At 39.8% G+C, this 17,200-nt stretch overlaps 1 protein-coding gene across 1 annotated transcript in view; it reads left to right on the top strand.

Moving 5' to 3' along the window:
- Window positions 1-17,200, top strand: part of Cul5 (cullin 5) — a 45,780-nt gene that overhangs the window by 6,153 nt on the left and 22,427 nt on the right. The window contains exons 2-7 of the mRNA XM_052760463.1: window positions 412-521; window positions 4,187-4,286; window positions 6,152-6,325; window positions 8,761-8,902; window positions 10,434-10,579; window positions 10,662-10,742. Of these exons, the coding sequence (XP_052616423.1) occupies window positions 412-521; window positions 4,187-4,286; window positions 6,152-6,325; window positions 8,761-8,902; window positions 10,434-10,579; window positions 10,662-10,742 (753 nt within the window). The remainder of the gene's footprint in view (window positions 1-411; window positions 522-4,186; window positions 4,287-6,151; window positions 6,326-8,760; window positions 8,903-10,433; window positions 10,580-10,661; window positions 10,743-17,200) is intronic.

The following is a 17,200-nucleotide window of genomic DNA, read 5'->3' as shown; positions in this document are numbered from 1 at the left end:
CAAGACCTGTACCTGGCTCATGAGCTGGCTTTTGGGAACCTATTCCCCATGCTGGGATGCTTCACCCAGCCTTGATACACAGGGAGGAGCTTGGGTCCTCCCTCAACTTGATATGCCATGCTTTGTTGACTCCCATGAGAGGCCTGCCCCTTTCTGAATGGAAGAGTAGATGGGGGAAGGGTAGATGGGAGGTGAGGGGAGGGAACTGGAAGAGAGGAGGGGAAACTGGTTGGTATGTAAAATAAATGAAAAAATTTAATGAAAGAAAAAAATCTGGTCTGGAAAACTGTCTTTAAATGTGATATCTGTTTTTCTTGGTATCTCATAAAAGATTTTACATATTTTTAAATAATGTGAGATTTTTTAAATTGTTTTCAAATTAAACTATCTTTTATCTCTTTTATTTTAAAGAATAAAGGTTCTCTCCAGTTTGAAGACAAGTGGGATTTTATGCGTCCAATTGTTTTGAAGCTTTTACGCCAGGAATCTGTAACAAAGCAGCAGTGGTTTGATCTGTTTTCGTAAGTAATCCAGTAATTCTGTTTGCTAACCGTACAGATTTTGGTGTCTTTCTGTACTTAAATGGATAGTATGAGTTAAGTGATCTTTGTGTTGGGGATTCCCAAGACAGATTCCCGGTTTCCTGATCTGCTATGAACTCACAAGTCTGACCTAACAGGGAAAGGCACATAGTATGTAGTTGGGAGATTTAAGGAGAAGATTAAGCACACATTTCCAAGACTCCTTTTCCAGAGAATTCACGTGGGACATTAAAATTATTTTTATGTGTATGAGTATTTTGCTGCATGTATGTGTGTGTACCACATGTGTACTTGGTACTGGTGGAGGTCACAAGAGGGTGTTAGATCCCTTGTATATGGAGTTAGTAAGCCATCATAATGGGTGCTAGAAACTGACCTCAGGTCCTCTGCTAGAGCATCAAGTGCTCTTTACTGCTGAGCCATCTCTCCAGTCTTGGGACATTTAATTTCTTCAGCAGCAAGATTGGCAGCATGGGATATGTTACCAAGAGTTAAGAGTAAGTATTCAGTATAAATCATGTTTATATCAACAGTTTAGGTACACTGAACCAGTGTTACCATTTAGGGAAGTTTTTTGTTTGTTTGTTTCCTCTGTGTAGCTTTGGAGCCTGTCCTGGAACTCCCTCTGTAGACCAGGCTGGCCTTGAACTCACAGAGATCTCCTGCCTCTGCCTCCCAAGTGCTGTGATTAAAGGCATGAGCCACCACACTGGCAGGAAGTTTTATTTAAGTGTTCTCAGATAAAGGCTAATCTTACAACAGATTTTTCTAAGGAATTCAATCTCAGGCCTGCTTTGTTACTGCTCAGCCTTTGGCCAAATGTCTTCAGAGCACAATTATTGAGTATTAGTCTCCATGAGGCAGTGCAGCAAGTTAAAACAACCCCATCAATCACAGTTTACCTTAGAAAACCAAATGACTTTCTCCTTCAGTTTCTGTGTGAACTTTTTAGATTTATTTAATTTAATATGGGTGAGTGTTTTGCATGTATATATGCAGGTACGTTGTATACATATCTGGTGTCTGCAGAAAGAAACCAGTAGAATATGTCAGATCCCCTTGAACTGTAAGCCTCTATGTGGGTGATGAGAACTGAAACCAAGTCCTGGGAGAGTAACAGGTATTCCTAACTACTGACCCATTTCTCCAGTGTCCTCACCCTCACACTTCTTTTAAAAAAGTAACTTTTGAGCTGGGCAGCTATGGTGCATGCCTTTAATCCCAGCAGAGATTAGGCAGATCTCTGCAAATTCGAGGCCAGCCTGGTCTACAGAGCAAGACCCAGGACAGTCACCCAAACTACACAGAGAAACCTTGTCTCAAACAACAAAAAAAGAAAACAACTAATTTTTGGTCTGTAGATGTACCTCAGTGGTATTTGTTTAGCATGACCCAGACCCTGGTTTAATCCCATAGCTGGGGTGGAAAGGTAGGAGCCTGAAGCATTAATTCAGACACAGTTGAAGCAAGCCTGAAAGGCTTCCAGGGCTGAGGTAGTTAGTGTCTTTGGTTAGGTCGGGCATGTACACAAGCATATTTAATTCCAGAAGACACATTTTACTACTGTAAACAAAGATTTTTAAATTGTTAGGCTATAGCAAGCAAAGCCTATCAGTGTTGTGGAACCACTCACCTTGGGCTTCCCAGTTAGTTCAGCCAGCTAATTGAGCACAGGCAGTGACATCAGGTTCCTGTGCTGTCCCTGTCTGTTGCTTACCTGTCACCACTGAGGTGCAAATTTATCTGCAAGTGTTGTGCATGCAAGTGCAGAAAGAAATGGGCCTTATCCCAGCTGTCTCATAGTCAATGCCAGTAGGTGTGATTGTGTGCTTGCAGTCTGAATCAAAAGCACCACAGCAGTTTTCCTTTTCCAGTTTCTGGCCATTTTCCTTTAAGGGGAAGCATTCAGCAGTAACTATGAAAAGCAGGGCGTGATGATCTTTCTCTTGAACTTGTGTCTTCCAGGTGCTGTATTTATTTTTCTCAAATAAAATCAGTGTACCCTATTCAGTAATGAACTTCAGTTTTTTTTTTTTATTCATTCAGAACTGAGAAGAGCAGAAGCTTTTTTTTTTTTTTTTTTTTTTTTTTTTTTTTTTTTTTTTTTTGGTTTTTCGAGACAGGGTTTCTCTGTGTAACTTTGCACCTGTCCTGGAACTCACTTGGTAGCCCAGGCTGGCCTCGAACTCACAGAGATCCGCCTGGCTCTGCCTCCCGAGTGCTGGGATTAAAGGCGTGCGCCACCACCGCCCGGCGCTTTTTTTTTTTTTTTAAATAGAAAAAGATAGCTTTGCAGCTTAACTAGAAAAGACATGGTGTGTTTATGAGTCGGTCAGGATGAAATCTCCAAACTTCAAAACTTCTCTGAATAGGTTTATGTTGCAGCAGGAAAAGGCACTAAGTTACAAGCAACATAAAATATTGTTGGGTGATGGTGGTACATGCATTTAATCCCAGCACTTTGGAGAGTTCGAGGCCAGCCAAGTCTATAGAACAAATTCCAGGACACCCAGAGCTACACAAAGAAAACCTGTCTCAAAACCAACCAAACAAACACAAACCTAAAGCATTGAGTATTAGTACATCCTTAACCATACCAGATCAATTACCAAGTAATAGTAGAATAGGGAAGAAATCAAATATAGTCAGTGACTAGGGAGAGGACTCAGTATATCCAGTGCTTAATGTGCAAGCATGAGAACCTGAGTTTGATCCACAGAAATGGTGTGTGGGTGTGTGTTAATACATGTGTGCATGTATCCCATGTGTATGTGTATGCAGAGGCCAAAGATTGACTTTGGATGCCTTGCCTTCCTCTGTTGGCTTTTTATATCAAAGATTATAACAGAAGGTAGAAGAGAATAAATAATAAAGTCTTTACTTATTAAACCTGGAGCTCACCAGTTCAACTAAATTGGTGGCTGGGCAAGCTTTCTTGGTTTGGTTCTTCTCTCTGCCTCCCAGTGCTGGGACTACAAGCATGTACCACACTCTGGGCTAATCAAAATTAATAGCAATTAACTTTGGGGATAGAGATTAAAAGACAGACGTACTTTTTTTTTTTAATTTTAAATTTAAAATTTTAAAGATTTATTATATATACAGTGTTCCTCCTGCATGTATGCCTGCAGGCCAGAAGAGGACACCAGATCTCACTACAGATGACTGTGAGCCACCATGTGGTTGCTGGAAATTGAACTCAGGACCTCTGGAAGAACAGCCAGTGCTCTTAATCTCTGAACCATCTCTCCAGCCCCTAGAGACATACTTTTGTAATGAATTTTTATCTAACAAATAGAGAATTAAGGAAAGCAGCTAGGTGGTGGTGGCACACACCCACCTTTAATCTTAGCGCTTGAGAGGCAGAGGCTGGTGGGTCTCTCTTAGTTCTAGGACAGCCAAGACTACCCAGAGAAACCCTGTCTAGGGAAGAAAAAAAAAAAAAAGCAAACAGTAAACAATGGAAATAATAGAAACAGTTACCTGTTTGAGCTTACAAAGAGTACTTGGTTCTTGTGAAAGGTTTAGCACTATTATTTTTCCATGGGAACTGTAGAACTGTACCAATGTAGAACTTAAAATGAATGCTTTGTCTCAGTTGCTGTCGAATTACTGATATTTGCCCACCTGCTTTACTTTTACAGGGATGTACATGCAGTCTGTCTCTGGGATGAGAAAGGCTCATCAAAAATTCATCAGGCTTTAAAAGAAGATATTCTTGAGTTTATTAAGCAAGCACAGGCAGTAAGTAGTGCATGTTCCCATCCTTATTTTACATTTTTTTTACTTGTTGGTGTTCGGCATCAATTCCAGAGCCTTAGATGCTTAGTTAATAAGCATGTACTCATCAGTGAGCCACACCCCCATCCTTAGGCTTCTTTGTTTGTTTGTTTTGGTTGGTTGGTAGGTTGGTTGTTTTTGAGACAGGGTCTCACTGTAGCTCTGGCTGTTCTCAAACTCACTCTGTAGACCAGGCTGGCCTCGACCTCTTTAATGCTAGGATTAAAGGTGTACACCACTGTGCCTAGCCCCTTGGATTGCTTTTAAAAACTATATATCTAGCCAGGTGGTGGTGGCTCATATCTTTAATCCCAGCACTTGGGAGGCAGAGGCAGGTGGATCTCAGTGAGTTCAAGGCCAGCCTGGTCTACAAAGAGTTCCAGGACAGCCAAGATTGTTGCACAGAGAAACCCTGTCTTTGAGTAAAAGAAGAAAGAAAACAAACAAACAAACAAAAACTATATCTGGTGCTAGAGAGATGGCTCAGTGCTTAAGAACATACACTGCTTTTGCAGAGGACAGGTTTGGCGCCCAGCACCCATATTGAACACTCGTAACTGCTGTAACTCTACCTCCAGGGAATCCAATGTTTCTAACCTATATGGACACCAGCACTCATGTATGCACATGCTGTAGTATGTATCCATTCCCTACACACAAATAAATACAGCAATAATAATAAGCTGATCATGGTGGCATTTATTTGTCATCTCGGCATTGGAGAAGTGGAGACAAGTAGATCCCTGGAACTCTGGCCAGGCAGGCTAGCTTACTTGGCAAGTTCCAGGCCAGTGAGAGAACTAGTTGTTTTGTTTTTTTTGAGACAGTCTCTTCATAGCCCTGGCTATCCTGGTATACATTATACAGATTAGGTTGACCATGAACTCTCAGAGATCTACCTGCCCCTGCTGTGTTTAGGCTCTAAGTATGACCTCAGCACCATTTGTAGCCCCTTCTATGAGAAAAATTTGCGTGTCACAAGATTCACTCTCTTAACTGGATGTGGTAGCACATACCTTTAATTCAGCACTCAGGAGGCAGGGGCAGGCTTATCTTTGTGTGGGAAGTCAACCTGTACCACAGAGTGAGTTCAGGCCAGCCCAAGGATACATAATGGGACCCTGCCTTAAAAAAGGAAGGAGGAAGAAACAAGAAACCAAACACCCCATTTCAAGTGTATATTGCAGAGAGGTTTAGTTTATTCGTAGAGCATCAGCCACTAATTCCAGAATATTTTGTCACCCTCTGAAGGAAGAAACACAGTACTGATAGCAGTCACTCCCTGTACCTCTCTTCTCAAACCTTGTTTGCCAGTAAACCATGACTTTTCTACCTCTGAATTTGTCTGTTCTTGGCATTAAATAAACTGTGATCATTTATAACTGGTCTTCACCAGTGTGCTCCATTCTGACTGAGTACTACTCTGTTGTGTAACTATCCTTCAGCAGAAATAGGCCCTAACATTTACTACTTTTGTTGTTAATTTGTTTTTAGTTTTCGAGACAGGGTTTCTCTGTGTAGCTAGCCCTTGCCATCTTGGAACTTGCATTGTAGACCAGGCTGCCATGAACTCAGGTCTGCCTGCTTCTGCCTCCCCAGTTCTGGGATTAATTCAAAGCGTGGGCCACCACTGCCCAGATTAGATTTACTACTTTTTGATTGTTTTGGATAATATGGCTGTGAACATTGATGTACAGAAGATTTAGGACATGTGTTTAGTTTCTCTTAAATGGTTTGTACAATAACTCATTTTAAAATTATTGCTTTGCTTTATTATTTTCAAGGCATTTTTATTGTCTATTTCAAATTGTTACAATTTTGTTTTTCAGCGTGTCTTGAGCCATCAAGATGACACAGCTTTGCTAAAGGCATACATTGTTGAATGGCGAAAATTCTTCACACAATGTGATATTTTACCAAAACCTTTTTGTCAACTAGAGGTTACTTTATTGGGCAAACAAAGCAATAAAAAGTCAAATATGGAAGATAGTATTGTTAGAAAGGTATGTCTCTTACCCCATTGTTTTCCTAAATTTCTTCAGAAAGAAGGCACTTCAAAATAATTTACACAGGCTTTGCTCCTTCACACATAGTTCTTTGGAGCCTTCAGGGTTTTTCTGTGTAACAACTCTGGCTGTCCTGGAACTCACCCTATAGACCTCGCGGGCTGGCCTCGCAGAGATCCTCCTGCCTCTGCCTCCCAAGTGTTGGGATCAAAGGCCTACACTACCACCAACCGGCTAGGATTGTTTATTTATTTATTTAAAGATTTATTTATTTATTATGTATACAGCATGTATGTCTGCAGGCCAGAAGACGACACCAGATCTCATTACAGATGGTTGTGAGCCATCATGTGGTTGCTGGGAATTGAACTCAGGACCTCTGGAAGAGCAGTCAGTGCTCTTAACCTCTGAGCCATCTCTCCAGCCCTACTTATTTATTTTTAATGAGACATTTTCTTTCATAAATTTTAGCTTCAGCTCTCTCTCTTTGTAGACTTTTCCTATACTTTCATTTCATTTCTTTTTTTTTAAATTAAACTTTCTTTTTATTCTTTGTCTTTCACATCATGCAGCTGGATCCCACTCATTTCCCCTTCCTTCATATCCACCCTCTGTCCTTGCACCTCCCCTACAAAATAAAACAAAATAAAATTTAAGAAAAAAAGAGAAAAGGAGAAATCTCGTATGGGAGCTGTAGTGTGACACAGTCACACAAACCCTTTTATCCATATATGGAGTCATTGGTCTGGTCAAGGCCTCTGGTCTCTGCTACACTATTGATGCTGGGCCCTCCCTGGGGCTCCTCTTGGCTATCCTGTTGTAGCCCTGTGTCGTGGAGGTCTTGCAGCCTTGGGTCTGCAGGACCAGCCCCTTCATGTGCTCCAACTTTCATCTTTTTATGTGGTCTGAAGCTATAACTGTTTTCAAACATTACCTCCTTAGTTCTTCCTTTTTCTTTTTAACCTTTCCTGGTTTTATCTTCAGTACCTTTTTTCCTGTGTTTCTTTGTACTTTGTTTTCCTGAGAATTAATTACTTGTTTTCTGTTTGAAAACCCTTTCATTAGATTATCTTCTAACTTTGTGTTTCATTGTGGCTAACCAGCTGTCATCTTTATAGTTTTTTTGTGCTGGTTGTTTAAGCTTAGTATGTACTATGCTTATTTTTATATATTGCATGTTTTCTAATTTAAAACCTGTGCCTGGTAACTAACTATACTTTAATGGACAAAGACTTTCCCTGAGTGTCCCAAGCTTCCTTTCAACTCTAAATTGTTTTTTTTTTTTTTAATTGCCATACTCATTTCCCAACTGCTTTCCTACTGGTGAGCAATGAATGGAACTAGAGTGTATATTGTGTGAGCACACACGCTACATAAGCTCTACCACTGAGCTACATCCTCAGGCTTAATGAAAGGAAGAAAACTGCCATTTGAACTTCAAGTAGTTTACTATGATGGTTTTGTTAATAGACCAACATTAAAATTGTGTAGTCTGGGTATTACCATCCCATCCTACTCTTAGAATTTGCTTTATATGGGAATACTGTAAAATTAGATGTACATGGGTTTTCAGTGCTAGAAATAGCTGCAAATTGAAACATTTTCTCTGTAAAGGCAAAAAACCTTTGAAGATGCTATTTAACTTGTAGCCCCATTATCTTATCCTCTTTTGGTTGTTGTTATTTCTTTCATTATTACCATTTTTTTAATTTGTTGTGAGACTTATTAAGTAAAATGAGCATCATTTCTTGGACCATATTTGTCATAGTCAGATGTGAGCGTGTTAGGGCTGCCTACTGGGCCCCCAGCTCTTACATCTAAAGAGGAGATCATGGTAGTTCCTGCTTCAGGACTGTGGGCATTACATAGTGCAGTTGCAGGTACATGATGAGAAGTACAGAATTGTTTTCCCTTCTTATCACCGTTGTTACTGTTCCTAATAAATGTCTGACAAAGTTACTGGGAGCATCGATCTTTATTTTCTAGTGTGTACTTTATTCTATAATTTTGATAGACAGCTAGTAGGTAGCTGTGCACATATTTTTATTAAGATGGTTTGCACAGGCATGCATGTGAGCATTCTAAACATAGTTTAGAGCTGGAATCCAAATTCCATTCTGAAGCAATAGTTTGTTTGTTTGTGTTTTTCAGATGGTTTTTCTTTGTAGTCTTGACTGTCCTGAAAATCACTATGTAGACCAGGCTACCCTCGAACTCACAGAGATCTGCCTGCCTCTGCCTCTGAGTGCTCAGATTAAAGGTGTGTATCAATATGCCAGTCCCAGTTCTTTACTATTATGCTAAATAGTGACTTCCTAAAGCATTCAGACCTAGTAATAGGATTTCCTTTTCTATCATTTGTCCTGAAACTTGTGTGTGATGCTTGACATGTCAGTAACCAAAAATGATGCTATATTTTCTTACTTTCCCAGCTCATGCTTGATACCTGGAATGAGTCGATTTTTTCAAATATAAAAAACAGACTTCAGGATAGTGCAATGAAGCTGGTGCACGCTGAGAGATTAGGTGAAGCCTTTGATTCTCAGCTGGTCATAGGAGTGCGAGAGTCCTACGGTATGTCCTCAACTTTTATAATCACATTTCCCTCCTAGAAAGATTCGGATATAGATAGAGTTCTGCCAGTCTCACGTCTACTTCTTGTCCTGTGTACTTTTTTATTTTAACAGTACACAAATGGTAATTACTCTGTGTCAAAGAAACCTGCTAAATTCAATTTTGTCATTTCCTCATCATTGACTTCTTGACTAAAAACTTTCAGGTTCCTAAACTGCTAGAGAAGTATAATTGCAACCTATAGCTCATAAAAGATAACGTTGTTCTGTGTTGATGTTTTCAGAAGTTAACTTTGTTGTGTACATTCTCTGCCTTCTCAGCTTCTAACAATGATGTTGTCTGTCCTGTTCAATCAGATACTTTCTTTCCTCTGACTTAGCCAGTGCCTCCTCACCTTCAGACTCATTCTTCATTTTCTCATGGAGACCATCCTGATTTCCAGACTAGGTTGTGTCCTCACGTTTAGTTATTCATAGTAATTGTGCCTCCTTGGCATAATTTGCCTGAGTGTCTTACTAATGCTTCATTTTACTGAATGTAGCATATCTCACATGAAATTATCCTCAGTAAAGGATAGTTTAGTCATTTTTAAATGGTTTTTCCCTGTTGTTGCTATGTTTTAGTTAGACCTTTAGATATTCTTTAGTATTATCTTTGAAATTGTTCCTTTTCATTTCATCTGCCCCTGGTTTAGACCTCTTTAAATTCTACATCTAACTTTTGAAATGATTTTTTTTTTTTTTTTTTTCGAGACAGGGTTTCTCTGTTTTGGTGCCTGTCCGGGATCTCACTCTGTAGACCATGCTAGCCTTGAACTCACAGATCCACCTGGCTCTGCCTCTTGAGTGCTGGGATTAAAAGCGTGCACCGTTGCTGCCTGGCTTTGAAACGATCTTCTTAAAAGTAATTTTTTTTCCACACTGGAAATTAAGCCTAGTGCCTTATACATGCTATGCCTTCCCTCTGCTAATGAACTATAGCCCTAGCATTTTTTTCCCCAATTTTATTTTGTTTTTGTTTACTTGTGTGTGGACATGTATATAGGTCAGAGAATAACTTGTAGGAGTCAGTTCTTCCTGCCATGTGGGTATCAGGGATTGATTCAAGCCATGAGGCTTCGCAGCAAATGCCTTTATCTGAACCATCCCATCAGTCCTCCACTTCTTACCCTTTTTAGGGGCATCTCATGTAAATTCACATTTGAGGCTTTCCATACTGTCCTTCCCTTATCATCCTATTAGGCAGCTTGGTCAGAACACTTGTGCTTTTATGCTTCTTATCCTGACTTTGGAAATCCTTTTTTATTCCTGAAGATTCCATTAAAATGCCATCTGTTCTGAGGATGGCTTCTTGATCATCAGTTTAGAAGGCAGGCTCTTAAAAAATAATATTCCACATGACTATAATATTTGTTACTGTACTACTATGTGCTATGATCTTTGGAACTTTTCTAGACTCATAAACATACCTCAGTATGTTACTCATCTTTCATAGTCAAATAATTAAAACAACTTTATATTCTGTGTTTCAGTTAACCTTTGTTCTAATCCTGAGGACAAGCTTAAGATCTACAGGGATAATTTTGAGAAGGCATACTCGGATTCAACAGAGAGATTTTATAGAACACAGGCACCCTCATATTTACAGCAAAATGGTGTGCAGAATTACATGAAATATGTAAGTCAGAATTTATTGCATTTCATAATTTCAGCTAGGCTCCTGATATTCTTAAAATGATTGCTATTTTGCTTCTGGACAGGCAGATGCTAAATTAAAAGAAGAAGAAAAAAGAGCACTCCGTTACTTAGAAACAAGACGAGAATGTAACTCTGTTGAAGCAGTAAGTAATGTGATTGTGTACCTTCTGGGATTGTCTGAAGTCATGTACCACAGGAATGACAAATTCAGACACTAATGACATCACCTCTTGTTCATTTTTTTTATTTCTTATGTTTGAGTCGTTTGCCTGTGTGTATGTATATGTACTGTGTATATGGTACCTGGGGATGTCAGAAGAGGGTCTTGGATTCCTGGAACTAGAGTTGGGGGTGTTGTGAGTCGACATGTGGATGCTGGAAATCAAGCCTGAACTCGCTGGAAGAGCAGACAGTGCTCACAACTGCTGAGCCATCTCTCCAGCTTCCCACACTTCTCTTTGTTATGTCTTTAACTAGTATTGATAATTGGCTAGAATACTCTTCTCCAGTGAGAAAAATACATCTGCAGAGGTATCTTATTCTGAACTTTCTAGTCTTTATTGTGTGTAATGTACAATATTTAATCTTCAGTCATGCTCCTTAAGTAGTTTATTTGTATAAAAAACACATTTTCTGTACATATCTAAAAAGGCTTATCAGTGGGATTTTACTCATGATCTTTTGAATTCTTGCACCTTAATTGATAGTCATGCTAGTTTTTTTCTGGAACAGATATCACACTGAGTAGAATCTTTGACCCTGTTTTTTCTTGGAGAAGGCTACTTGTTCATGATTTGTATTATATGGATTTTAGTAGTTAAAGTAATTTTGATACAATGGAAAGGTGAAAAGTTGAGCTATAACTTACTTCAATGGTTGTTTATAGAAAGTTTTAATAGAAGTTTGTAGCCAGGCTTGGGCTTATTCAGAAGAAAGGGCCATTGAATAGGTACGCCCTGATCAGACTTACTCCTCATGGCCTGGTGGGGTGGCTCAGTGAGTACAGTGCTTGTTCTGCACGTGAATTGTGCTGTTACAGAACAGCTAAGTGTAAATGCCAGGGAAATGACTCGCTGTTAGTTAAAATGAACAAAGGTTTCATGATCTGAGTTCATGTTCCAAAATCCATGTAAAATGCCAGGTTCACTGTCATTCACCTGTAATTCCACCACTCCTAAGACATTGATGGGAGGCAGAGGCAGGAGAACCCTGAGGAAGCTTTGGGCCAGCTAGCCTGGAATACAATGTATGGACACAGTAACAAGGGTTTCTACCTTAGCACTGGAGAAGATGAGAACTGAATTCTGAAAGTTGTCCTCTGATTTCCACACATGTATTATGACATTTACATACATAGACACACACACACACACACACACACACACACACACACACACACACACGCAACTTAAAAAAAAAAGCCCAAATAGGCAAATCCTGTAATTAATAAATTATTAAATACACCTTAACCTTCAGTATTTCAGTATGTTAAAGGCCCTGGGTTAGCCGGGCAGTGGTGGCACATGCCTTTAATCCCAGCACATGGGAGGCAGAGGCAGGCAGATCTCTGAGTTTAAGGCCAGCCTGTTCTACAGAGTGAGTTCCAGGACAGCTAGGGCTGTTACACACAGAAACCCTCTCTCGAAAGAAAGAAAAAAAAAAAAGGCCCTGGGTTTGATCTGTATCCCCCAAAACCCCCCACAGAAAGAACATAATGATGAACATGAATGAAGATTGTGGTTGTTTTGTTTAGAAATGAAGCAGATGCCATTAGTTACCATGGTGGAAAAGATCTTAAGCTGGAGAAGCAAAGAGAATTGTCTTGAGAATTAATTAAGTAAGGAAAACTTAAACTAAAAGTTATTTAACTCTTATTATACAACTGAGGCAAAACAAATTGTTATGGAGTAGAATTTTTGCAAATAAAGGAATTCCTTTAAAAGACAGACCTACCCTATCACTTAGCCCTCTTGTCTCATCTTTCACTTTACAGACCCTTAAATGCATTCCCTTGGTAGGGCTTTTCAAGTGCCAGCTTTGCTCATGGAGGAAGCCTTACCTCGAAGGGTTTAGTCCTGGTGTAGCAGAGGGTTCAACATTAAGCACATTGATAAAGTGTTTCACCTTGAGGCCCCCTGGGGAGAGATTGCTATGGATTTAGAACTTGTGCTCATCTCAGGGAAACAAATACAGAGTTGATGGCATTTGACAAAGTTTCTTTCTTCATGGAAGCTAGCAAATGGAGACAGAAAGGGAATCAATCCATGGTGAGAGAGGTGGTTTATCACTGTCCTTTCCATTCAGGATGCTTGTCACATAGTATGTATTTAGGATCAACTATGTATATAGTACTTTGGTAGGTGGTAGAGAAGAAATATAAAAGAGGTCTAAATGGCCTCTCAATCTGAATTTCTTGGTACAGGATGAGACTCATTTGAAGCAAGAAAAGAAATCTAGGAACCCCCCCCCTTTTTTTTTTGCCTGGTGTAAATGGTTTTCTAAATGAATTTTTTTAATAGATAGGATCTTTACCATAATTGGAGCAAAAAACTTTTCATGTTATATAGTTAATCTTCTTTATGTTTACGTGTGTCTGTGTGTAGGAGCACATGTGCCACACAGCATGCATATGGAGGTTCGGATAGCTTGCAGAAATTGATTCTTTTTCTGCCATATGAGTTCCAAGGACCAAACTGAAGCCCCAGGCTCTGTAGCACCTCCAACCTCTCTCACACACCTTTGTGTGTTTTCTAGAGGTGCTGAAGATCAAACCTGTGCCCTTGTGCATGCTAGGCAAACACTGTCACTGAGCAGGGCCCTCAGTTTTCTTAAGTGAGAAGTAATGTCATAGTGAATGCTCTATCTCCAGATTCTACGTTTCACTTTATCGTATTCATTTGCTTCATTTCTTTCCCTCCTTTTTTAAAAAAATTTATTTGTTATGTATCGTGTTCTGCCTGCATGTATCCCTGCTCGCCAGAAGAGGGCACCAGGTCTCATTCTAGATGGTTGTGAGCCACCATGTGGCTGCAGTAACTGAACTCAGGACCTCTGGGAGAGCAGCCACTAAGTACTCTTAACCTCTGAGCCATCTCTCCAGCCCTTCTTTACCTCTTTCCTTCCCTCCCTACTCTCTTCCCTTTTCTTCTCTTCCTGTACTATAGCATTTAAAAGTTTATGATGTTGTACATACATGTTGACTTCCATGGTTCTGTAACATATAGCTACCCAGTTTTCTATTGAACCAGTTTTTCATTCTTTATAGTTTCTTATAAGAAGAGTTTGCTGGGATATCCTTAATGCCTATTTCTTTTTATCATCCTACGAATATATCCTTCTTCATGCTTTGCACTCTCTTAGGACGGAATCTCCCTGAAAAGAGACTGCTGAAGAAAGGATATAACCCATTACAAATTGCTGTATTATTCCAAACTAACCTGAATTGTTATGGATCTTATTTTGATCCATTTCTACAGACCTAAATTTTACTGGTTTTTAATTTTCAATTTCCCCACTCTGATACATTTTAAAAGTTTTTATGTGCATTTACAAATTACTGTGGGTGTTGCTAGAGAGATGGCTCAGCAGTTAAGAGCTCCAGTTGCTCTTCTAGAGTGTTGGGTTTGATTCTCAGCACCCACATGGTGGTTTATAACTATCAGTAACTGTAGTGCCAGGGAATCCCAGTACCCTCTTTTGTCCTGAAGGAACTGCGCACACATGGTGCAGAGATAGATATACCTGGAGGCAAAACACCTATGCACATAAAATAAATATAGTGATTAAAGAAAGAAACTTCGCTGGGCGGTGGTGGCACACGCCTTTAATCCCAGCACTCGGGAGGCAGAGCCAGGCGGATCTCTGTGAGTTCGAGGCCAGCCTGGACTACCAAGTGAGTTCCAGGAGAGGCGCAAAGCTACACAGAGAAACCCTGTCTCGAAAAACCAAAAAAAAAAAAAAAAAAAAAAGAAAAGAAATAAACTTCACTGGGATGCTGGGGAGATGGCTTAGCAGGTAATAGGACTTATTGTTCTTGCAGAGGAACTGTTCATGCAATGTAGAATTTTTGTTTTTCCATTAGTTCTGTATGGTTAACTTACCTGGTTTTAGTCTGATTTCATTGGGGTAGGTAAATGTTGAGTGTAGGTCTGGAGAGAGATGGTTCAGCAGTAAGGAGCACTGATTATTCTTGCAGAGGGCCCATCCATGTTCGGTCCCTAGCAACATCTTGGATGGCATACAACCATCTCTAATTCCAGTTCCAGAGGGCCCAGTGCCCTCTTCTAGCCTCTGCAGACACCAACCGTGCATGCAGTATATGTACATACATGCAGGAAAAACACTCATACATATAGCATAACCTTAATTAATTAATTAATCTTTAAAGAGGAGGATGTTGAATGGGAATACTCAGGTCCCATGGTATAGTGACATCACTCTGCAGTTAGGGCAGAACTTCCCACCATATTGGGCAAGAAGTTGTTAACCATATGTGTATTATTTTTGAATGCTAGAAATGTGATAGACAGTCATTAGTGTAGTTGAGACTTAGCAAAAAGCTTTTTATTAGAATATCCCTAAGAAGTAGGAATTCAAGATCCTCCTACTTAAGCCTCCCAAGTGCTTGGACAATAATGAATCCTCTTTACCTAATTCATATTCAGTGATTACCAATATTATGTCAATTCCAAGGAGAATTTTGAACAGAATAATTTGTAAGACATGTAATTCCTTTCCTGTTTAATACAGGTAATGATCTGTTTTAAGTTTTTCAAAAGAGATATATTTTCCTTAGTATATTTTGCTTCTGTGCTCACAATCTTTATTTGATTGACAGGGTCTCTATTTGTAAACTGGGGGTAGGCTAGAACTCAGTGGTCTCCTGCTCAAGCATCTTGGGTGCTGGACTCGCACATCACATTTTACTTTGTTCGATTCTTATGTGAGGAGTCAATTTCTTGTTGGCAGTGAGGAAGTAGATGGTGGTGTAAATTGCTTGCCCCTGTAAGGAGATTTTCCTGATGGTCTTCTTTAACCCATGACCCTTTCCCCTTGATGTCATATTTCAACAGCTTTTTCACCAACCTTTGCCACTCCATATCTCCTGTTTATTGCCATTGCACTGGTTTTTAATGCTTCCTCGAAAGGAAGAGACTCCCATTATCTTATGCTTTTTAAAATTTCCTTGATTTTTTCCTCTCCTAGTTATGTGTAAAAACCATAAACTGTAGGTTTTCTTTCTGCATTTCTCCTTCCTTTCTTTACTGTGTCTATTTTATTATCCTAGAAGGCATAGTCCATTTTAGGACTATTTATTTTTCAAAATCCAATTTAAACCCAGTACTGGGTATGGTTGCAAACACTTTTTTTTTTTTTTGATCCTAGCACTTAAGGGACATGTGGATCTCTGTGAGTTCCAGGCCAGCTAGGTTTACATAGTCAGAGCCTGTCTCAAATAAGGAAAAAGGGTTAGACATATAGCTCAGTGGTAGAGCCCTTGCCTAACTTGAGAAAAGCCTTGGATTCTATCTCTGGCACCAGGGGTAAGGATATCAGGTATGGGTGTTTTGCCTGTGTGCATGTGTGTGCAATGCCTGAGATCCCAGAAGAGGATATCAGATACTCTGGTTGCAGAGTTATAGACTGTTGTAGCCCCTGTGTGGGTGCTGAGACTTAAACCCTGGGCCTCAGCAATAATAACAAGTACCTTTTTAACCACTGAGCCATCTTTCCAGTCCTGGGGAGGGGGGGCGGGGGGGGGGGGGGTGGGGTGGGTGGGTGGGTGGGGTGGGGGATAAAACTTTAGAAGGCATCTTAGCAGATGATTAGTTTAACTCTCTGCCTCTTAGTTAATCACCTCTTCTAGAACAGGCACAGACTATGTCTTGTCCTCTAGACATCACACAGCGGTTGTAGAATGTGTTAGTAGTTATTGAATTATATGGACAATCACGATTCTAACATAGATTTCACCAGCTATGAGGAGTTAGCCAAAGTTCACCTTGTAATGGATTTTGTATATTTTTAATTTTCTTTCTTGTTGGTTGTTTTTTGGGGGGACCCGCCACCCAGCTCCCAAATAAATCACAGAGGCTTATACTTAATTATGAATGCTTAGCCTTAGTTTGGCTTAGTTTTTAGCCAGTTTTCCTTAACTTAAATTATCCCATCTACCTTTTGCCTTTGGGCTTTTCCCGTTCTCTTCTGTAACTTACTCCTACCCCATGGCTTGCTGTATAGCTGGGTGCCTGGCCCCTGGAGTCCTCCTTCTCTGGCTCCTAGCTCTCCCCCTCCTCTTCCCAGATTTCTCCTTCTATTTATACTCTGTGCCTGCTGGCCCTGCCTATCCTTACCACTGCCTTGCTTTTTTAGACCAGTTCTTTATTAGACTATCAGGTTTTTACACAGACATAGTAACACAGCTTCACAGAGTTAAACAAATGCAGCATAAACAAAAGTAACACACCTTAAAATGTTCTACTACACTCTCTGTTTTGGAGGATTAAATTTTAAGAGAACCTAAGTTCTGTATTTTTTTCCTTTACTTTGGTAAAGTAGTATGGTTTATTTATTTATACATATATTAACAGTAAACCTGCAT

This window comes from Peromyscus californicus, unplaced genomic scaffold, assembly GCF_007827085.1.
Source record: "Peromyscus californicus insignis strain IS unplaced genomic scaffold, ASM782708v3 Scaffold_11__1_contigs__length_118956290, whole genome shotgun sequence".
In the NCBI taxonomy this organism is placed as follows: Eukaryota; Metazoa; Chordata; class Mammalia; order Rodentia; family Cricetidae; genus Peromyscus; species Peromyscus californicus.
The sequence above is the reverse complement of the archived record's forward strand: the minus strand, read 5'-3'. Positions and strand labels throughout refer to the sequence as shown.